Source organism: Sceloporus undulatus, chromosome 4, assembly GCF_019175285.1.
Source record: "Sceloporus undulatus isolate JIND9_A2432 ecotype Alabama chromosome 4, SceUnd_v1.1, whole genome shotgun sequence".
Lineage (NCBI taxonomy): Eukaryota > Metazoa > Chordata > Lepidosauria > Squamata > Phrynosomatidae > Sceloporus > Sceloporus undulatus.
In genome coordinates, this window is record NC_056525.1 from 31,350,200 (window position 1) to 31,374,709 (window position 24,510).

Sequence of the window (24,510 nt, forward strand, 5' to 3'; positions counted from 1 at the left end):
CTTAACTATGGGCCTGTTGGCTGTTCTCACATTTGTGGTTTTGGCTTCCACTTTTCCCTGGTATTTTCAGAAAATTAAAGAAGCTGCCTTTGACTTCCAGAGCTCACTAGGAGATCTGATGGCACAAAATGTTAGAGGATTTACAGGTTGAATTTCCCTTATCTGAAATGCTTCTGACCAGAGATGTTTTGGATTTATTTATTGATTGATTTTGGAATACCTGCATTTGCAAATATATACTTAATTAGCTATCTTGGAGATGGGACCCAAGTCTAAATACAAAATTCATTTATGTTTCATATACACCTTAGACACATAGCCTGAAGGTAATTGAAGCCGATCTTGTGTACACTGAACCATCAGGAAACAAAGGTGTCACTATCTCAGCCACCATGAAAAAAAGTTTTGTTTTTGATTGTTTAAAAAATATTTCAGATTTTGGAATTCCAGATTAAATGGAGTCATCCTGTATATTAATTTCTCACTTGCCTTCCTTGTCACATAGCTATGCAACACCCAAGGTTCATCCTGGGGCAGGATGGGAGCAGTTTTGTTTAAATGAGAGAGCACTAGAGACTGACAGGGGCCTTTGCAATATTGTACATTGATATATTCAAGGGGAACATGAATGGAGCAAACAAAGATTCCTACAAGGTAGAACCATAGAGAGAAGCTTGGGTAGCCCATGTCAAGAAAGCACTCACACTTTCATTTAATGGCAATTGTAAAAACCCAGAACAAAGGGTAGGATATTTTGACCCTCAAAATGATTTGGACCACAACTAGGGTTGCCATAAATCAGGACCTCCAAACTGGGACAAATGTAGGACAAAATTATGAAATGTAGCCTCCATTAAAAAAAACCTGTGTCCTACATTTCATAATTAAATCACTGGCGGCCCCACACGCTCCTTCCCGGCCTCTGCGGAGGCCTCAGTCTCCTCGGAGGCCGGGAAAGAGGGTGCGGGGCCGCTGGCGATCGCCAGGGCCTCCCTCCTTCTTGGTCTCCGCAGAGGCCGGGAAAGAGGGCATGGGGCCGCAGGGAGGCGGGGAGGGTGGCGCGGCCACGCACAGGAGGCGCTGCCTCCCCCTTCGCCTCCTCCGCCCCAGGCCTCGCTGCCCTCCTCTTCCTCCGCGTGGCCATGCGAGCTGGAGGAGGAGGAGGGCAGCGAGGCCCCGCGGGTTGCTGCGCAACCCCACTGCAACCAGGGTTGTTCCAGTTTTTGGCGGCAGCTGTGATGGGAGCGGGCAGGTGCCGCCAAAACCGGGAAAATCCTGGTTGCAGCTGGGTTATGGCAACCCTAACCACAACACCTGCAGTTACTATTATCCATGCTGGCTGAGGCATTTTGGGAGTTGATGCCAGAGATTCCCCAACTCCATTCTAAGCTTTCTAGCACTTCCTATTCCTCCCTTCCCTTCCCTGCCATTCCCTTTTTTTCTCTCATTCACGTTTACACCCTTTTTTCAAATGAAGAGGAGATACTGTATAAACTTATGTATAAGTCCAGAAATTTTAGTCAAAAAATGTCCCTAAAAGCCAATGTCGACTTATCCATGGGTCAATGTTAGTACTGTACATTAACTCTTATTTTTAAAAAAGGAACCCTCCCCTGCTGAAAGGCAAGAGCATAATCTGTGTGCTAGAAGCACTGACACACTTCTATTCTCTCATCCATCCAACTTTTAGTGTGAGCACAGTTATGCCTGCTTGAATTTTGTAAGTTCTTTGGCATTGTTTTCCTTTGCTTCTTTAGATCCTTTGTTACGTGGTCCTAAGTTTTACTCTCAACTTATCCATGGGTCATATCAAAATCCATAATTTTGGCCCCAAAACTTGTTGTCAACATACATGAGATTGACTTATAGTCAAGTATGTACAATACTTTTTCCAAATCCTGGTAGCCTTCCTCCTCAAAATGCAAAAGAAATTTCCAGGTATCAAGAGACCAGACAAAGAGGCAGCCAATAACTTTAACACCTTCTACGAATGGATATGTGTATACCAAATTAAATAATTCTAAACATGAAATAACCAAAGCTTGGAAAGTTAACCTTTAAAAAGTACTCATTTAAGAAGTAATTAATTGTTGTTGAATTCATTGTTCCACCCCACAAAAAATGGATAACAAAAAGCAATGAAAAGGTGAACAATGCAGAGCATAGAGCTACCTTTGTACTTCAATGAATTTTTGTTACTTGGGGAGCCTTAGTACTGATAAGGGAATTGAATACAACTAGAAAAAAAATCCTCTAAAATGCATTTGATAGTAAATTGAAAGCTTTACTTTGTGCACCCATAAGTTAACTTTGTTCCTGCTTCTTCCATTATTTCTGAAAAGTAATGTTTAATGCTTTCATTACCTAATGAGGATAATTCATTGTAGATTATTACACTGCTTAAGGAGTAAATTCCTGCAGTAGATTTCAAAGCTATGTTATATGTACAATAGTGAGGATTCTTGTATTAGTATGTATAGTGTACTAATGTATTGGAATTTGTGAATATAATTCAATTCATCCGTTTCTCTTTCTAGTCTTTCTTTGTAATTTCCTTGTTCAAAGACCACACTAGGCCCTTCACATCACACAGTTATAGCACTGTGACATACACTACAGCATTTTACAGCTGAAAAATGGGATATGCGTGGCCAAGCAACATCAGTGTGTGGTCAAGATGATAGAAATTATTAATAAAGAAGAAGCTAGGAGAGGTTGCAGAAGTTTGCTTTTGCTTAAGACTTTCATAGAATGGCTAAATTCTACCCCTTTCAACTCGGTTAACTGAACGCAAGCTACTTTTGTACTTTGAACTCAGTTTCAGTAATTGAAATAAGGTGAGGAATCATAGAATCATAGAGTTGGAAGAGACCACCAGTCCAACCCCCTGCTATGCAGAAACACAGAATCAAGTTGTAATGGAATAACTGGCTACTAAAAAAACACAACAGATTATGAGAGTAATAAAGCAGATCTATAAAAAGAGGGACAGTGCAAGGGCCTTGACATGAAATGTGACTTTGAATTTAACATGCAGCATTTGGTTGTTGTGGTTGTTGTTTAAAATGCAAATAGGGCAGGAGTTGGTAAATACTGGGATCACTTCAGACCCCTCTACCATTAGGAAACTATGGCGGGTTATAGACCGCCATTTTGGACGTCCTCAGGACGTCCCATTTTAAAAGGGGGGGCGTCTCTTCTAGACGCCCCTTTCCCTATCACGGACTCAGTCCGTGACAAATGGCGGCGGCCGTTCCACACGGCCGCCGCCATGTTTACATCTTGGACGCATAGCGTCCAGACGGGTCACGGCTATTATGACGTCGTGGGTGTGCCATGGGCGCCTCGCGACATCATAACGGCACCACAGGAAGAAGCTCCATTTTGGAGCTTCTTTTTTGCTCCGCGAGGGAGTTGCGCGGTTTGTATGCTGCGACTCCCTTGCGGAGCAAAGAGCAGCACCGGCAGACTGCCGCAAAGCGGCGGTTTATAACGCCTCCCCGTACCACAAATAAACTAGCTTCAGAGGAGGGGGTTCCTCCAGAACTGTATCAAGGGTTAAATTTTATCTCTATACAGTGGTACCCCGGGATACGAATGCACCGCCTTACGAAATTTCCGGGTTACGAAAAAAATCAATAGGAAAAAACTGTTCCGGGTTACAAAGGTTTTTTCGGGTTACGAAAAATTTTTTGGTGCTTTTCGGCGCTATTTCGCACGAAATCGCGGCTTTTCCCCATTTGCACCTATGGCTTTTTCGGCTTACGAAGCATTTCAGGTTACGAACGCGGCGGCGGAACGAATTATTTTCGTAACCCGGGGTACCACTGTATGTGTCATGATCTTGACAGATAATTGTAATATATACTGTTGTAATTAATACAAGATAGATTCACAAGATGATAAGATTCCAAAGGCAGTAGAGACAAGGGAGTTTATCACTTTGGCGAATAATCTGCTTTACTTCTTCTAGCTTAAATTCTGGATCTGGGATGCCCCTGGATGTTATCATAACTAAATCTCCACCAATCTATGTGGGATGCCACTGCCCGGATGCATCCTGGGTTGAAGCCTTGCTCAGCCCACACTTTTTCGAAGTTGGGGAGCTTCTGACTTTAAAAAATTGGCCAGCTGAGTGAGGCTTCAACCCGGGATGCATCCGGGTCATGACATCCTGCATAGATTAGTGGTGATTTAGTTATGATAACATCCAGGGGCATCCCGGATCCAGAATTGAAGCTGGAAGAGGTAATTTGCCTAAGCGATAAGCTCCAAGGTTTATTTCTTCATGAACTCCATTGTAAAGGAAGTCTGACAAACACAGGACCCTTAGCCTATTAAATACTACACAGCTGCTTTAAAGAGACATTACACCACGTCTCTCTTTCATAGAACAAAAAAACAAAACAAAACAAAAAACAAAAAAACAAACAAACAAACAAAAGAAACAAGTAAATATATATATCATACACATTTAAAAATACTATATATCTCATACATATAAATGTTGATAAACAATTATTTAAAAACAGCACAAAGAATTACAACTATTATTATGGAGCAGAGGTCAAGTACTTGGTCCCCCATTGAGGATAGTCTGTATCACCATTCTTCCTCAAGGAATGTATCTTCCTGGCAAAAACACAAGTCTGCCTCAAGATGTTACATATACTGGATGCCTGTCTACTGCTGGAAGTACATATGTCTCATAAGTTCAATCATGATCTTCCTTGGCCTCTCCTATATCACTCAACAGAGCTCTGGGAACCTCAACAAGTTGAGCATTTTGTTCATCTTGTCTTAAACTTATGCAACCAGGACTTTCATGTGTTTGCCTTCATGGTGTTAACTGATACCTATTAAGCCAGTATATACAGCCTTCTGAAATCCTCACTCGATATGACTGTTGTTGCTTACATTTTTGTGTAACAACAGCAGGGAGCCATCTTCATTACGATTCGGTTCATGCTAAATTGCCCTATTCTAGTGGTTGGAGAGACTTTGCTGTTCAATCATAGAAATATTTTTTGCCTATTCTGGACTTTGTGGAGGTTCTGATGTATGTCAGTAGGAATCTTAGGACATAGTAGATTAGTTGTCACTGGAAGTTTAATTGTTAACCTCCTGCCCGTTAGCATTTGTGCAGATGAATATGGCATTGCTGTAACTGGTACATTCCAATATTCCAATGGTACTAACACTTTTTACCCTTGGCGCCCCCCTTTGCCTCTACATGCGGTTGCTCCCCCACCACTTGATGTAGTATATGAATAAAAATATTTTATTTATTTAGTGTGTATATTGTCATTCGCACTTTCATGTGTATTCATATTTTAACATTTTATCAGGAAATAATATTGTTCAAATTAGAACAGTTTTGTATAAGTAAATTCAATATTTAACTCAATGAATGTGTAAATTTTATACAGGAGGAGGAGGGATCAGAACCTCATGCCCTCCTTGAGCAACTCTCACACTTCCCTTTCAGGTCCAACCCCATCGTTTGAGAACCACTGCAATATTTCAACAATGCAAAATGCAGATCCACACATGCATCTTCTACCATCTTTATAAGCTGTTTTATAGACTAGATTGCTCATCCTGTCATTCCATTAGATTGTGCATATCCTGGACTACTAAAACACTGCTCAGTCCCATCCCACGCTGCAAGCATTTAAAATTCTTGACTAGCAAAGAGCATATTATCACTCACAACTGTCCTTGGTATTCTATGGCAAACAAACATAGGCCTGTTACAGACTGCCAAAATAAAGCTGCTTCGGGTCTCTTTGGAGGTATGCTATTTAAATGATGCATGCATCCTAAGAATCCGGAAGCTGCACCAAAGCTGCACTCCAGTGCTTAGGAATGGAGTGTGGCTTTGGCGCGACCTCCGGACTCTTAGGGCCCATGCATCATTTAAACAGCATACCTCCAAAGAGACCCGAAGAAGCTTTATTTTGGCAGTCTGTAACAGGCCATAGATTTAAGCCTACCAGTCACAGTTCTTGTAATCTTATCAAGTAAACTTAATACCTCTGGATAGTTTGAAAAGTAATCAACCACCAAAAGAAAATGAGAATTGCCTGTTCAAAAACATCAACAACCACCTTCTTCCATTGTACTTCAGGAATTTCACATGGTTAAATAGCTCCTTTTGATTGCTTGAAGCCCAACAAGCACAAACAGAACAGTTTCCAATAACTGTCTCAATGTCTTTTGACATACTAGGCCAGTACAACAACCTTCTGGCTCTAGCTTTGGTTCTTTGAATGCCTTGATGAGACTCACGAAGCTCTATTGAGCTAACTGACCTTGAAGCATAGGATGCTGCTTTTTCATTGTGAAGCAATCCTAAACCACCTTTCAGTGTATCAGCTTGAACAACAACTGGTTTTGCCACATCAAAATATTAGAGTAGAGGTGCATGACACATCTGTTTTTTGACATTGCCAAAAACTTTCTGACGTTCTGCCATCCACTCAAAAACTACATTAAAAAAAATTCTCAAAGATGCTGTCATGCACCTGTACTCCATGATGTAGCAAAACCAGTTGTTGCTTAAGCTGATTTAGGAGCATGCTTGCTTCACCACAACAAACCAGTGTCCTATGTACTGTACTATGTTCTATGTACATGCGTCCCTCCACATTTGCAGCTTTGACTTTTGTGGATTTGATTATTCATGGATTTGATTAATATGTCCCCTATAGGAATATCTAGGTCTTCCAGCACAACTCTGTGGTCAACTTTAGCCAAACGTTGCACTGAAGGACCTAGAGATTCCTAGAGAGAACACTCCATTAGGCATTTGTAGCCCCTCCAGTGCACCTCTATGGCCAATGTCTGGCAGATGTTGACCACAGAGTTGCACTGGAGGGATAGAGATTCCTAGAGAAGTGTTCTCTCGGGTAAAAACATAGTGTTTTTGTTATTTGTGGTTTTTCCACATTCACGGGGGACCTTTGCCCCTAACCCCAGTGAATGTGGAGGGACGAGTGTACTATGCATAAATTGTACTGACCTTAAACATCTGAGCATATCTTGTCTATCCTGAAGGGGCTTCATTTTCTGAATGGCCTTAACTTTCTCATTATCCGGTCAAACTCCTTCAACAGTCATTATGTGACCCATGTACTTTAAACTGAACAATTTCTTTATTAAATTTGATGTTTTTAGCACATGCTGTTTCTTTAACCTGATGTAAAATCACATCATACTGTTCAACTGTCTCAGCTGCTATGACCATATCATCATCTATTGTACACCTGTTTATATTCCCAAAGGTTTATATCTAAAGTGATGTCATGTAGAAGATGGAGTATGTTTCTACTATTCATGAAGCTAGGACACAAACCAGTGCATTCAAATTATAGGAAAAGAAATTTGTCCTAATCTTTAGAAAGAACTTTCTGATGGTAAGAGCTACTTGAAAGCAGAATAGTGTGTCCCTAAAGATTCACCTTAAGATGAGAACATGCAGCCCATTGAAAAAGCAGAGAAAAGGATTTTCTCATTGCAGATTTTAGAGGTTAGATGGACATCTCTCAAGGTATTTTTGCTATAGGTTCTTACACCAAACATGGTTAGATAGATAGCCCTTGGAACTCCTGCCAACTCTATAATTTTATTATTCTAATTTATAGAGAGAGGTGGGCTGGCAGCTGAATACACTGCAGCTCTTTCCAGTGTGTATGACCAGTTGGGGAAAGGAACATTTTGTGATCACACTTATAGTGGGATTACTTTTTGAAGAGAAATTCTGGGAGTTGTAGTCAACAATGTAACTTTGATAAGCCCTGTATTGTGTCTGCCTTTGCTCTAAAGTCCACATTGTTTTGTTTTGTTTTCTGAGAGGGTGGGTGAGTGGTTGATGAACAAGGCTAGGAAGAGTGAAAACTGGAAGACCTCTGTATGAACCATCTTCTTACAAATGTCAGTAGCAGCTCACCCATACAGAGAATCCAGACATTACTAGATCTTGTGATATTTCCCAGAGACAACCAACTGTGTCAAATTTCAAAACAGTCAGTAAATCTCCCCTATAAGCCCTCTCAGACATGCACAAAATAAATCTCCTGCTTTTTGTCAATCTCAGTTTTATAATGAAAAATACCCCAGTGTTGTTATAGGATGCCCTGGACCTCTTAAAGAACAGAATGTACTGAATCCAGAGCTTGGGAATAGTAAGGCTGTTGTTTGGACTACAACTCCCAGATTCTTCCATCCAGCATTCTCATTGGCCATGCTGTCTGGTGTCTGTAGTTTAACAAAATGTCACTACTAATATCTGCCTGAATTGAATTTAATATATTCAGTATTGAAATGGATTGTTGAAATCAGTGGGACTTTATTCAAATCATGTGAATCGACCAGAGTGCAAGAGAAATGAGGCAAATAAGGTGATGGAGCAGAACAAAAGCTGAGAGTACAAGCTGTCTTGATAACACAGAACTCCACTTGTCAAAGAAGTCTGTGTTTTTACATGAAGATTGTCCATTCAAAGGATGTACCTTATCTGCTTGATATCTATCCTGATTTCTGCTTGTTCTGCTTCTTTGGTCCTCAGCACACAGCCAAGTCTTATTTCTCTGCTTTGGGCCGCATGTTCTCACCTTGAGGTGAATGGAAATGTTAACTGGAATGTGGGGGGAAAAAGAGAAAAAACGAAACAATTTGAAGCTTGTCCAAACCTACTCGTGTTTATACTGGAGCCTAGGAGTGACATCAGAGCAGGGAAGAGTATAAACACTTGCAGGACTTTACTCACAGACTTTAAAAACTGCAGACACACTGCTGTCTCCAAACTGCCTGGGGAGGGATGTGCTGAAGTGTCAGAATGAAAATCCAGCTTCTCTTGATCTCCTTCCTCTGCCTTCTTTCCAAGGTAAGGAAGCTGGGAAATGTTAGTTTAAATGGTCAGGATTTGTTCTTTTGCCTCCCTCCTCCCTTTCAAAACAATTTATAACCAAGAGACAGCTTTGGCAAAATGCAATAGTTCAAGGATGTATGAAAAAGCATGAATATTGTTTAATGTGTATGCTTAAGTGTCACGTGCATGAAAACCAAAAAGAATGTGGTGGTGTGATAACTACTAAAAGGCCAATTCTTAAAACTCTGTTGGCCAAAATACACTCCCACTGTAACTTGTTTAGCATTCGTGTTTCTATATCTGGATCTCATTCATTAATTGCTCCAGTATCACAGGGATGCAAATAGATTAGCTGAGGATCCTGTGTAGTAATCCAGTTTGTTTCTTCTTCACACTCTGTTCTCAGTGTTACAACCTACCAAGGCAGAAAGCCAAGCAGCTGGCATTATTTTGCAGGATTGCTCAACTGTTGTCCAACTTTTGCTCTGAAAAACACAGAGAAGCATATGTATAGCTGTTGCCTCCTGCAGGAGTCTGAGGGATGAACATAGTTCTTTAAAACACACACACAAACACACTAATAAACCAGAAAACAAAGACTGAAAATAGTTTTCCCAGTAGTTTCAGACTGCTGATCAATTTCCAAGGTTTCTTCTTCTTCTTTTGGACACAGTATAAGTGTGGAGACAGTTGCAGCTGCATAACTCTTTAAATTGTTTCAGGCCTGTGACATAAGATTAAATGGTACCTAAGGACACAGTAGACTACAGTAAACCAGAGGGATGTAAAATGAAACCCATCATACCAAATCTTCAGCATTTTATTTACATCCAGGAATGGGCTGTACTGGTCAGAAGCAAACCTCATTAAAATCAATATATTTAAGCCATTATGACAAGATGTTGAGGGAGAACAGCTCCTTTTTAGTGGATGAAACACTTTGTTCTCTGACAAACAATAATGGTTGCTAGTCTTGGTTGTTTTATTCTGGACAGAGACAGAGTTTTTAAAAATGCTTTCCTTACTGCAGTTTTATTAAGGCTTGGTGTCAGGTATAGTGCATTTCTTAATTATCCCACTAGTCAAACAGAACTGTTGTGAGTATCTTTTGAGATGTTTTGCTTCCAGATTCTAAGAGAGAGATGAAAGGTCACAGCTGTATGAGTTACTTTGCTACATGTAGAAACACAGTGGAGCTAATCTCCCCAATGCAAATGAGTAATAATATAGCTGGTGCACTGGTGTATAGCTTATCTTCAGCAGCTTCTTAAATAGACTATTTTGTAGACCTTGGCACATGTCAACCATGTAATCTAAATAGGAATTAACTTGGAAACTGGGGCTGCATCTACACTGCAAAATTAATGCACTTTAAAGCTGTCTTAAACTCCATTAATTCTGCAGTATAGCAACAGCTTAAATCCCCTTTTGTTTTTTCAGAAAACAAGAAATATCAGGAAGCATTAGGTGTGACTGTTCGGGAATGTCCCAGGCCCCAGGGGCATCACTAAGAGGGTGCAGGGAGGGTGATCCACACTAGGTGACACCCCAGAGAGGGGTGTATACCCAGTGGGGAGGTACATCCATTAGGACTGGCACAACTGCTGGAGAAGGGAGGAAGGGCATTGTCCCCTTTTGCACTCGCCTAGTAGCTGTGCCAGACCCAGAACAGGTCACCGGAAGGTCTCAGCACTGCCCCATCAGTGGCCACTGGTGTGATGCCTTCTGTTCCAGATCTGGTGTTGCTTCTGGATGAGAAGCCATGCCAGACCCAGAATAGGCCATCAATAGGCCGCAGCACTGTCCCCCAGATCCATCAGTGGTCTGGTCAGGTGGTGGCCAGCCAGGGGAGGACAGACAGGCAGTGGGAGCTGAAGAAGGGTGGGGCAGTCCACCACTGACCCCCAGCAGCTCTTTCTGGGCACCTGCACCAGGTGACACCAACTCTAGTGTTGCCACTGCCAGACCCTGAGATTTATGGGTCAAACCCTGACAGATCTTGTTGTTGCCACTGTGCTGTACATCGATCACACTTGTTCATGGCAGTTAAAGTGGTGTCAAATTGCCTTATTTCTACAGTGTAGGTGTACCCCCGACCCTGCAAATATTGTTTGGCCTTTACCTGGAGGTCTACCCTGTTTCTTAAAAGCAGTGTGGTATAGTTGTTAGTGTTGGATTAGGATTCTGGGAGACTAGGGTTCAAATCCCTACTCAGCTATGTTAACCTATTTGGCGATCTTGGGTAAATCACTCTCATCTTAAAAGTCCTGCTCTGAATAAATATTGCCAAGAAAGCCCTAGGGTAGGGTTACCATAGGTTGGCGACAAATGTGAAGACACATAACAACAACAAACTCTATTGCTGAGCTTCAGCCATTTCTCTGAGGAGAGGTGGGTGCACACAGGAGATTACCCTGGTGAAAGGTGCTCTAAATGTACACCTAAAAAGCAGGACGTGGAATTGTTACTTTTTGGACCACAGCTCCCAAAATCCCTGGTCACAGGGACGTAGCCAAGGGGGGGGGAATCTGGGAGTCCGGACCCCCCCTTCCATTAGAAAAATGAATGGTGTGTGCTGCTGCGCCACTGCGCTCAAGCCCCATTATAATGGTGGCACTTAGTCTGAACCCCCCCCTCCCTAAAATCCTAGCTACGTCCCTGCTGGTCATCCTGGCCATATTGCCATTACATTATTCATTTTCCTTTTCTTTCTCCCCCTCTTTTTGCAGGTGTACATGCAGCGTTGCCAAACTCCATGCTATTGCCCCTGGCTTCCTCCTCGTTGCCCTCCTGGCTCTCCCTTAGTTCTTGATGGCTGTGGCTGCTGCAACATATGTGCCCGCAGGCTAGGAGAGCCTTGCAACTTCCTAAATGTGTGTGATCAGAGCCAGGGGCTTATCTGTGACTACAGTGCTGCCCCAATGGGGAGAGGAGGAATCTGCAATTGTGAGCAAACCTATATTACTCTTTTCAGGAACATACTAGCCAAGGGTAGGGGAAAACTGGCATCTTTCACCAATGTGTTGTGAATATAGGAATTTGAGGCATGCTTGGTGGAGACTCAAGAGTCCGAGTCATGGCAGTGGTACGCCAGTTGTAATTGTGAATAGAAAACAGTTACAAGGCCCTAAGTCTAACTTACTACATCGTAGCTGATAGCAAGACCATCATTATTTTTTTCGACTACCACTCTCAAAATCCCCAACCAGCTGGGTCATGACTGATTAGCTTAGCCAATGAGCTCCATAAATGCTTCCTTTGCCTTGGACTTTCAGTAGGGAAAAAGGCTTTAGACACTGAAGAGTTAAGGGCCTTTGTGAAATTTGTCCTCAGTAGACTCATTGTTCCCCTTGCTTTCTTGCTTGCATGTTTACATGCACAAGTTTTTAATGGCACACTAGATTTTAAACATTCCTCTTGTTTTGTGGGTACCTGGCTAAAAGGGAATAATAATGTTATAGTCACATAAATCAAATGTCAGGATTTGCATTCCAAGAAGAAGGTACACAATGCATGCTTGCTTTTACGTCACAACTGCATCGTCTCTACTTTCTCTCTCTGGAGCTCCTGTGGTAGCTGGCAGGAATGCAAACAAAACTCAGCAAATATGCCCTGATTTCCTGTCCTCCTTAGAGAGTTCAAGCCAGTTGACAAGGATGTGAGCTAAACAAATATCACGCCTCACAAAATAACAAGACCTAACTAGGAACAAAATCCTTAGAAGGTTCTTGAGAAAGGATAGCAGCATAGTGGTCAAGTCTTGAAAATTTATTATACCACAGTCTGTGGATTCCTGTGCTTTGCTTGGGTATTACTTTGTGCTAGGCAGACAAATCCAATAGAAATAAAACAAGCTATCTTACATCAGGTGAGAGTGTACCTAGCTCAGCTTTGTCTCCTTTGATTAGGAGTGGTCCCCCGTTACTTACTACGTCTCACTTGAGAGACTGGTCATTCAACTTGGAATTTACTGATGTGCTCAGCCACTGTGTTCCTTCACAGCAAGGAAAAAGGCTATTATGCAGAACTTGGAAAAGTTCACTTTTTTCAGTTACCAGTGGCCAGTGGGAGTTATATTCCAGAAAAGTACGTTTTCCAAGTTCTGCAATTATTCAGTCTATCATATCCTTCTAACTTGAGTATTTCAGAGGACTCAAAAAATGAATAGCACTTTACTGGAGAACATGAAGATGAAGTTGGAAGACCATCATTTCCCTCATATTTCTGACTAAGGTATATGCAAGATGCAATGCAAATACACACAAAGGATACTGGGGGGAGAGTACAGAGTTGGATTTTGTTCCCACTTACTGACCTCTGTGGGTTTCTACATTACACTTCTTGCTTCCACTTCAAAATGTTAGCTAGTGATCTTTTTATTTCTGTGTTACCTCAGTGGTGGATGTTTTGAGATGAACAGTGGTTGATGTTGCCAGTCCAAATTCACTATGCATCTGTCCCATATTTCCCTCCCCAACTGATTTTTGTCCTTTTAAAAAAAGATGGAAGAAACTATGGAGAAACATAGAAGAGTTACAAAGGGAAGATGATGACATCTGGGCCCCCATGTAATTCCATGAATGAATCAAGATGACTGTGCCATGCTGGAAGAAGCAGATAGAGACCCAATGAAATCCCTGATTTTGTTTTTTTTTAGAATTTTAAAAAGAACTTTATTGAAAAAAACATGAATTACAATCACAAAATAAAATAAAATAAACACATCAATAACAAAGAACAAAATACATATTTACACACCTTCCATACTTCCATACTATCAGCAAGCATAGTATCCGTACAACCTTCCACTTTTAAACTCCTGCTTGCCCTACTTACCCTACTTACACTAGCTACACTATCTTATGCATACCTAATATTTTATTTACCTAGTCTTATGTTTCCTACTTTTCAATAACCTATCTCTTGTAAAATAGCTATATTCTAACTAGACTTCAATCGGAAAATACAGTTGGCCCTTCTTATACGTGGATTTGCCATCTGCTGATGGCAAATCGGGAAGTTGTCCCCAATGGCAGCGCGCGTGCATGCGCGCCGCCATTAGGGACAACGTCCTTCTCCTCCCTCGTTTCCCTCCTTGCTTCCCTCCTCCCTTCCCTCCCTCCCTGCCTCCCTCCCTTCTCTTCCTCTTACTTACCTTTAAAGTCTTGGTGCGGCTGCTTGGCCTCCGCCGCTGCCGCTGCGGGACAAGCCAGGTGGCGGCGGTGGCGGCAGAGGCCAAGCCTCGGCTTCCTCGCCGCCGCCGTGAAAGGGCGCGATGGCAGTGCTGGAGGCCTCTTGGTCCCCAACAGCACCGCCACTGGGCCTTTCCTGCGGCGGCGGCGGCAAGGAAGCAGGGCTGCCACGCCAGAGGCCTTCAGGGCCTCCAGCGCCGGCATCCGGCCTCCTTCATGCCTCCGCCGCCGCGGAAGGGCCGGATACCAGTTTTGAGGCTAACAGGGCCCCAGCACAGACACTTGCCCCTTCCACGGTGGCAATGGCAGTGAGGAGACTGGGTGACGGTGCCAGAGGTCTTGAAGGCCTCTGGCGGTGCTGTGCTCTGCGCCTCCTCTTCAAAAAAAAGGAGTGGAGGCGGCAAAGAGGAGTTTTAATCTATTTTGTTAATCCTATCTTTGTCTAATTTACCATTTTTCTCCAGATCCACCTCAAAGTGGGGACAAGGAGTTCATATCAAATGCAAATTTATAACTGCTGATTTGCCCCATTCTAGTTCAAAAAACTTAATAATTTTCCTCCAATGATCCATTTCTTTTGTATCAAAATCATCTCTCAAGGCATGTGTCAAAATGTCCATACTCATACCTTCATACAATTTCAATTGTATGAAATTGTATGAAATTGAAATCCCTGATTTGATTATATAGGTGGTGGGCAACATGTGGTGTTCAAGATGGACTGTGGGTCCCATGATCCTTCACTATTGGCTGCACTGGCTAGGGCTGATGGGAGATGTAGACCAAGAACATATGGAGGGCCTCAGCTGCCCAGCCCCGCTGTAGAAGAAATATGGAGAACTGACATCCTGAAGATGAGACCCAGCCTTTGGTGCCTTTCTATCTGGTGTGCAATCTGTCAGGCTTCACCCTTTTCTTCTCAACACTACAGACTCTCCATTTCCCTGCTACACTTTCTTTTTAACTACAGTAATCAGCATCTTCAGCTTCCTCCAAGTGGTTCTTCATATCTCCTTTGTCCAAGTTCACTTCCTTGGTCCCTAAGAAAACACTGCCCTAGTTTAGGGTGAAGTTTCCCTATGCCTGTTATGGAGGCTGCTTTCTGTTATCTACTCTGGCTTTTACTTTGCAGAATCAGCATCTGTGTGGGAACCTTGACGAAAGAGAAACAATACTTCCCACTTACTCTTGTGATGGCAAAATATTAGGTTTAGGACCCGTTTTCATTTAAACCAGGAGGAAGCTAGTGGTACTGACTGCTTTGGCAAAACAAGAAACTGCTGCAGGTCAGAAGAATTGGTGATATGAAGAACCAAAACTGGGCACAATGGAAGTGGTTTTGTGACTCAATTCTGGGGATTATTGCATTAGGTAAATTCCTTTTTTGAAAAATTCAGAGCAAATTTATGATTTGGTTTCAAAACATAGGGACATTATATTTCTTTGAGAATGTCTGGTGTTAGATCTATCATAGGCTGAATGCCTACATTTGAGGTATCTCTTAACTCTGGGTATTCTAAATGTCATCTGCAGATGAAGAGGCTGATGATGATAACTGTGAACTGAATGGGAGGCTCTATCAAGATGGGGAAGTGTTCCAGCCAAGCTGTAAACTCCAGTGCCGCTGCTCAGGAGGAGGTTTCACCTGTGTTCCCCTTTGCAGTGAGGATGTTCGCCTCCCTAGTCCAGACTGTCCACACCCAAGACGTGTGACGATTCCAGGAAAGTGTTGCCAGGAATGGATTTGTGAAAGACAAGAGAGACAAATCTTGCAAGATAGCATGGCAGGTAATGCATTCATGAGTTCTGGTCCTCATTTATGGTCCTCACTTTTTAGGTTGAGCCACATCTATATGAAACTATCTGAAAATAGTTTTGCATTTTAGTATTCATCTGGTAGCCGTAGGCAAGAAGGAACTGCAAGCTGTAAATGGAGTTCTGTGAAGAGGAGTGAGCAAGCTGGCAAAGGATCTGCAACACTCTAGCATGGCTATCCTTCTGGAAAATGTTAATACAGCATTCACATCTGTGTCAGATTTAAAATATCCCGCTCACTTTCCTTATTTTCCCTCCTTGCTCAGCACAAAGACTGCCTGGGGTAGCATCAGTGGCTTTCCCCAGTCCATGTGAAGAGTGGAGCACAGAGTGGTCTGCCTGTTCTACTAGCTGCGGTGTCGGAATTTCCATACGGGTTTCTAACCAGAATCCATACTGTAGGCTTGAAACTCAGAGGCGCTTATGCATCCTGGGACCTTGCCAAAGTCTAATGGGAATACCCAACATGGTAAGTGATGAACTTGGACAAAATAATGATAAGAAACCTTCCATGTGGGCTTCATGACATCAGGAATTATTACGTTTATAATTCCTGATGTCATGAAGCTGATATGTAAAGAAGAAAGAAATTATAGCTGGCCGATTCTGCTGTATTTGGATGATCCTAAGTGAGATGACTAAAGAGGCATCATCATCAGAGAAGAAGCATACCTCACCTTCACACTACATAATGATTTATGTTATGATTTCACTTTAAATGCCATGGCTGTATCTTATGGAATCCTAGGATTTGTAGATTAGGGAGGGATATTTATAGTTTTCAGCTAGAGCGTTTTAGTGCCTCTTATTCTATATATATATATATATATATATATATATATATATATATATATATATATGCTCCAAAGGAGGTCTTAATTGATTTTGAGGGAATTAGCTCTCAAGAAAGCCTGCTTAGGATAGCAGTCATATGTATAATTTCCATGTTATGAATCAGTTATAGCATGCATATGAAAAGTGTATTTTTCTTCAGCTTATAACAGGGATTCAACAGTCAGAGGAATATGAATCATAAAACAGAATAATAGAATTATCGAGTTGGAAGAGACCATAAAGGCCATCCAGTTGAACCCCCCGCCATGTAGAAAGATGCAGTCAAAGCACTCCTGACAGATGGCCATCCAGTCTCTGTTTAAAAACCTCCAAAGTAGAAGGCTCCACCACACTGACTCACTGAGAGAGGGGCATTTTCTCCTCCTGAACAACATGTCTCCCCCCACCCCATATAAGTTTGGAAAAATTATCTTTTGGGACTAGAACTCCCAGAATCGTACTGCCAGTATGGATGCTCCTGGCAAGAATGATGAAATTGGGGTGTACAGTTGCAAGAAACTGGTGGGTCATCTGGTTGGTATCCAGGTGAAACACCCATCATCCCTGATGGTCATGTTTGTTGAAGCAAAAGAGAATGGGAATATAACAAGATTGGGGTAGGAGACATTTGTTCCCTATCCCTGGGCTAGATATGTTGCATTATATGCTGGCCCAGTCCCATGTTTCTTCTCACATGGTTTTTCAGTACAGGCAGGAGGACATAACAGCCTTTTCCTCCAGGGTTCTTCAGTGCCTCTGACTGTCCTCATGATAGCAAATAGCAATGCCCTCCCCTCTTGACCCCTCCAAAATACAGCAACATGATTTATGGATGTAACTTGAACTAAATAAGCCACCTGATTGGATTTAAATTGGCCTGGTCTTGGGGAGACACACTTCTCTGATCAGGAGATATTAGCTTTGCCAGTAATGTTACATATTTTACAGTTTCCCTCCAGAAAAGAACCATAAGGTAGGAAGGCCCAAACCTGAGATTAATTGATTGTAGCAGCTAATAGTGTACTTGCTGTGAAACATAACATACGGAGTCAATCTGCCGTTGAAGCATCAAAATCCTGCCCAAGGCAAAGAATGTAAGAGGCAGATAGGCAAAAAAGACAAAATAGCTCTAACTGATACTTCCCAACTAGTGTGTTAAGTGGATGAGTTGAATTCAGCTGGACAGAAAGATAACAACAGGAGGCTGTGATGACATTTCCTGGGTAGAAGTGTGAGCAGAGTTAGGGGATCACTGAAATACAACCTATTTTGGGCAATAGCGTTCCCCTCTCAAAGGCTCTTGGTGACAGGCCTTTATTTGCTTACAGACAGCCTCTCAATCTCAAGCTACTCAAGTTGGCCCACCGGTATCCACAGATTCTTTATTCACAGATTCAACTATCAATGGCTTGCAAATATTATATAAAACAAACTTTGATTTGCCATCTTATATAAGAGACACCATTTTACTATGCCACTGTATTTAATGGGACTTGAGCATCCATAGATTTTGGTATCCCGTGAGGTCCTGGAATCAAACCCTAAAGGATACCAAGGACCCACTATACTTATTGGAGGATGCACAACACAAATGGGAAGACAAGTACAAGACCTTGCCACAAACCCTGGTGTCAACTCTGCCCACACATCTACTGAGGAAATGCCATCACAGGACCTAATCACATAACCCACAATATTAGAGACAATTTCACTTGCTTATCCTATAATGTTATATATATACCATCCTCTATCAACAATGCTGTTCAACACTCTACATTGGGCAGACACCAGAGCAGGGGTAGGCAACCTGCGGCCCACGGGCCGGATGCGGCCCGGCAAGGCCTTGGGACCGGCCCCAGCCCGGTCCTGTCGCTGATTGCCGCTGGAGCCTTTGGCCTCTCGCGTGAGGGTGTGGGGCCTTTGGCCTATCAGGAGGAGGCAGGCAAGGGAGGGCTAGTGGCAGGCAAGGGGGGCAAGCAGCGGGCAAGGGGGGCAATTGTCTATAGAAGCCACTGAAATATGCGTTTATGTTAACATTTTTTTAAAAAATCAGCAAATTTTTTGCGTGTCCTCGATTTTTTAAAAAAGTGTCCTCCATTTGAAAATTTTGTCCTACATTTATTTATTTATTTATTTATAAAAAACCATTTAATTATTTATTTTTGGGCTTCGGCCCCCTGGTTGTCTGAGGGACAGCAACTTGGCCCCCAGCTCAAAAAGGTTGCCTACCCCTGCACCAGAGGATAAATGGACATAAAATAGATATTAGGAATGTAAATACACAAAACAGAAAATTTGCAGAACATTTCAGTCTTCCTGGGCATTCCATCCCTGACTTCAGAACAGCAGTCCTGGAACAAAAAAACACCAAAGAAAGATTGGAAAGTGAAACATCTGACTATATCCAGAGTCCAATCCACCAACATTAAGCTGAACAGAGACAATGGCTTCCTGGCATGATATACATATTATAACACTGTTTAACAGCCCAGCCTTACAGGGACACTCTTAGCCAGTTTATTATATCTCCTTTCTAGTTCCCAGCCTGCATGCACCACATTCCAAAACTCCCTCCACCATTCATATGGTCATCCACCCACCCTGGCCTCAGGCGAAATCTTTCCTCCTACTACCTTTGTCCCTCGACAACCATACCCACAAGTTTTGCATTTCTGTGGTATTCATACAGTCTTCTTTTGAAAGTCCTTCTTGGGCACCAGTTCACTCCATGCATCTGAGGAAGTTGACCAAGTCTACAAAAGCTTATGTTACAACCTCTTTTGTATGGTTAGTTTTAAAAGTGCTACAAGTTCCCTTTGCATACAAGCCATCATGAATAAACGCAATTGTTCCATCTTTTCCTCCTTAACAGTGTCCCTAACAGATATTTAATCATTTCCAGGAGAGGTTAGGGACTTCCAGATGAGGCTTAAATCATACAACTGTTGCCTTATTCACACCTTATTCACAGGCCCATGTTGCTGATATTTTAGGGAAGGGGAAAGGTCCAAATGATGAACTTTATTACATGGAAGGCTTGCCATGAGTAAATCGCACATGTGGAAAATTATTTTGGATTTTATCACACAGGAAGCTTACGGTGAGTAAATCGAGAAAGAAGAGTGATTGAGGTTCACTCCTGTGCGCTTCTCCTGTGAGTAAATCATCATGCAGGTGTCATGGTTCACTTCTCTCATCAGTAAATCATCATGGAGCTGCCATTTAGCAATAACAGAAGATCCCGTTATTACCAAATGGTGGCTCCAAGAATGCTTTACTCATGGGAGAAGCGAGCCCCAACACCCCCATGACGATTTACTGATGGGAGAAGTGTATGGGGGTGTGAACCCCGATCACGCTTCTTTCACGATTTCTGATGATTTCATGGCGATTTACTCACAGTCCAATATAATCTTCTACATGTAACCCTTCCATGTTTATTCATCTACTATTCCCTCTTTTTTCTTTCCTCCGCCAAATGTAATTAAGGAGGAGAAGATGGAATAACTATACAATGTTTTTTGAACCAATAGTACTATGAGCCATCCACCTAAAACCACCTTTTGTGGATAGAAAATTCTGGAACAAGTAGTGGGGGAACACAGGAAATTAGAATCATAGAATCATAGAGTTGGAAGAAACTGCAAGGGCCATCCCATCCAACCCCCTGTCATGCAGGAAATCTAAATCAAAGCATCCCTGAGAGATGGCCATTCAGCCTCTGTTTAAAGACCTCTAAGGAAGGAGACTCCACTCCACTACATTTAAACAGGGTATCATATCACCCCTTAACCTTCTCTTCTCCAGGCTAAACCTCCTCATCTCCCTCAGTCGTTCCTCATAGGGCATGGTTTCCAGACCCTTCACCATTTTATCCCCCCTCCTTTGGGCACACTCCAGTTTCTCAATATCCTTTTTGAATTGTGGTGCCCAGAACTGGACACAGTATTCCAGGTGGGGCCTGACCAGAGCAGAATAGAGTGGGACTATTACTTCCCTTGATCTAGACACTATACTTCTATTGATGCAGCCTAAAATCGCATTGGCCTTGTTAGCTGCCACATCACACTGTTGACTCATGTTCAAATTGTGGTCTACTTGGATTCCTAGATCCCTTTCACACATAGTTTCATTCAGCCGGGTGTCCCCCATCCTATTTCTGTTCATTTCATTTTTTCGCCCTAAGTGCAGCACCTTACATTTCTCTGTGTTGAAATTCATTTTGTTAGCTTTGGCCCAGCTTTCTAATCTATTAATGTCATTTTGAATTTTGATCCTGTCCTCTGGTGTGTTAGCTACTTCTCCTAATTTGGTGTCATCTGCAAATTTGATAAGTATACCCCCAATTCTGTCATTCAAGTCATTGATGAAGATGTTGAATAGCACTGGGCCCAGGACAGAGACCTGTGAGACCCCACTGGTCACTTCTTTCCAGGATGAAAAAGAGCCATTGTTGAGCACTCTTTGGGTTCGGCCAGTCAACCAGTTACAGATCCAAGTAACAGTTACGTTGTCTAGTCCACATTTCACTAGCTTGTTTGCAAGAATGTCACAGGGAACCCAGTCAAAAGCCTTACTGAAATCAAGATATACTATATTCACAGCATTCCCTTCATCTAACAAATTGGTAATTTTATCAAAAAAAAGAGATTAGATTTGTCTGGCATGACTTCTTTCTCCGAAGCCCATGTTGTCTTTTTGTGATTATGGCCTTGCTTTCTAGATATTCACAGACATTCTGTTTAATGAACTGCTCCAGAATCTTTCCTGGTATAGATGTCAGACTAACTGGACGATAATTGTTTGGATCCTCTTTTTTCTCCTTTTTGAAGATGCTGACAACGTTTGCCCTCCTCCGGTCTGCAGGGACTTCTCCTGTTCTCCAGGAGTTCTCAAAGATTATTGCCAATGGCTCCGATATGACATTTGCCAGTTCTTGGATGTAGTTCATCTGGTCCTGAAGATATATATTCATTTAGATTAACCAGATATTCCTGTACTATCTCTTTACTTTTTCTGTGCTGAAATTCCCCTATTCTGCCCTCTGCACCATTGCCCTCAGGTTGAGCACCCTTTTCTTTTTTCTGAGAAGACTGAGGCAAAGAAGGTGTTGAGTAATTCTGCCTTTTCTCTGTCTTCTGTTAGCATTTTGCCATCTTCTCCACACAGTGGCCTTATCGTTTCCTTCTTCTTCCTTTTGCTGCGGACATATCCAAAAAAGCCCTTTTTATTGTTCTTAACCTCTCTAGCAAGCCTGAGTTCATTCTGAGCTTTAGCTTTTCTGACTTTACCCCTACACATGCTAGCTATTTGTTTGAATTCCTCTTTGGTGATTTCCCCATTTTCCCATTTCTTATACATGTTCCATTTAAAACTTAGCTGAGTTGAAAGTTCATTATTCATCCATCCTGGTTTCTTGAGACATCTCCCGTTTTTCTTTCTCACTGGAACTGCTTTAAATTGTGCCTTCAGTATCTCCCTTTTGAGAAACTCCCATCCATCCTGAACTCCCTTCTCTTTTAGTATTTCTGACCATGGGATCACCCCCAGTATTTCTCTAACTTTACTGAAATCAGCTTTCCTAAAGTCTAGAATGCATGTTTGACTATGCCTGGCTTCTCTTTTTCATTGTATAACAAACTCCAGGGGTACATGATCACTCCCACCTAAGGATCCCACCACTTGTACTCCATTAACTAGGTCATCTCTGTTGGTTAGGATCAGATCCAAAATAGCTGATCCCCTTGTTGCCTCTTCCACCTTTTGGACAATGAAATTGTCTCCAAGGCAAGTGAGGAATTTGCTAGACCTTGAGGATTTGGCTGAGTTTGACTTCCAGCACATATCAGGATAGTTGAAGTCACCCATCACTACTACATTTCTCCTTTTTGAGTGTGTGGTCATCTGTTCTAGAAAGACATCATCCAATTCCTCAGTTTGACTTGGGGGTCTGCACGCACAGTTCTACCTTTGAACAGAGGGAAGTTCAGGAGGAATGGTTGGTATAACTTCTCTGTTGCTCCCAGAGTGATTGCCTCACTTGCCTAATGGCTGGGTTGGCCCAGAATGTGGAGACATTGCTTTCTCTCCATGCTGTCTCTGGAACTCTGGTCCCCAAAAGTCACAATGCCAAATTCTAGGAAAGTCCTTTCAATAGACAGGATGGTTGACAATAAAAGCCTTGTCTGAAAATACCCAGGGTTTTAAAAAGACACTGGGAAATGTTGAATATTGTCTCATGGTGAACTCTGAATTTGGTCCTACAGCTGTAATCCAACTGTGGGCTTTTTTAGAGGTTGCAGGAAACAAGTGACATGGTATGTTCTGTCTCTACAGAGAGGAAGAAGAAACCACCTATAAAGTGGCCCGGTCCATTCAGAAGCTGATGTTTTGGAACTGTCCCAGCAGCTAGATCACCGCAGGTCCAAGTGCTGTCATTTCTGTGATAACAACAGAACCACTCCGGAACAGAGAAAAGAAAATGACTGGCTTCAAATGGGAAGAAATCAGAAACAAGAGTGACCCCTTGTCACAGCTGATGCCTGTCTTCCTTCTTAATCATACTGCCATTAACCTAGACAAATGTTATAGTTCAGTGAGAGAAACCCGACCATATGTTTTAATACTTTGCAGATACTGAAGTGTTTATTGCCAGCTTGTGGCTACAATTATAAGTCCATCCACTGGTAGAATGGAGCTTTGCAGCTGAGCTACAGTAATTCAAATAACCATGTCCTGTCATTCTCTCTGCACTGTCTCTTTGGATTTGACATGTGAAGCAGCCACCATTGATCAAAACAGGCTGTCATTGTTAGAATAAATACATAAATGTAGTGTCTGAGTATGGGTTGGCCAGGGTTAGTTCAAGTGGCTTATAGGACAAATCTAATAGCCTTGAAGACATGCAGCAATACAACAGAAACTGAGACATCATGTACAGTACAAAAATCTAAAAAAAGAAAAGATAATAAATTTGTGGATCATAATAAAGCTATCTGTGGATCAAATGTAATTTGACAAAGTGAAGTGAGTTTATAATTGTTTACTAGTCTATAGTAAAGTTCAAGTTATTCTTCAAGCCTTATCTATCACAGTCAAAGGCTTTCATGGCTGGCATCCATAGATTTTTGTAGGTTTTTCAGGCTATGTGGCCATGTTCTAGAAGAGTTTTTTTCCTGACGTTTTGCCAGCATCTGTGGCTGGCATCTTCAGAGAATGATTCCCTTCAAGGGCCTGGCCACATAGTCCAAAAAACCCACAAAATACTTGTTTATCACAGTTTTCAAGTGGTATTAAATCGTCTGCTTTCTAGTGGACAGGAGCGGTGATACATGGTGCTGTACAGACCGGCGCAAAGCGCCGGCCTGCACACATACTAGAGTTGCCTCAGGGCATCCTTTCCAGACGCTCCGCAACCCCAGTACATTGCCGCGGCATTGTAATGGTGGCGCCCTTTCTACATGGGTGCCACCATTATGCCGTCACGGCCATGCCGCCTCAAAATGGGGTGGCGTGGACATGACGTCTTGGCTCCGCTGAAGGGCACTTGTGGCCCCCTTTCAGTGGTGCCAGAAGGAGCTCCGTTTCGGAACTCCTTTGGCCGCGTGTATCGTTGATGTGGCCTTTAAATGGCTGCGCCAGCGATACAAAGAGAAAGGGGCTGAGTGGTCCCTTTCTCCTTTTCCCTGCCACTGTCGGGGTGTCCTTGGGGCTTGACACCCCTTTCCAGGCTGCAGGGAAGCAGACTTTTGCCGCTTCCCCGCGGCCTGGAAAAGTGGTGGATCGGGGCCTCGAGGA

At 42.5% G+C, this 24,510-nt stretch overlaps 1 protein-coding gene across 1 annotated transcript; it reads left to right on the forward strand.

Annotated features, from left to right (window-relative positions):
- Positions 1-8,779: 8,779 nt before the first annotated feature.
- CCN5 (cellular communication network factor 5) lies at positions 8,780-23,830 on the forward strand. Its single transcript, XM_042464618.1, has 5 exons — positions 8,780-8,887; positions 11,602-11,818; positions 15,598-15,852; positions 16,146-16,348; positions 23,050-23,830. The coding sequence occupies exons 1-5, from the start codon at positions 8,840-8,842 to the stop codon at positions 23,071-23,073; spliced, it is 747 nt and encodes a 248-aa protein (XP_042320552.1). The 5' UTR covers positions 8,780-8,839; the 3' UTR covers positions 23,074-23,830.
- The last annotated feature ends 680 nt before the right edge of the window (positions 23,831-24,510 follow it).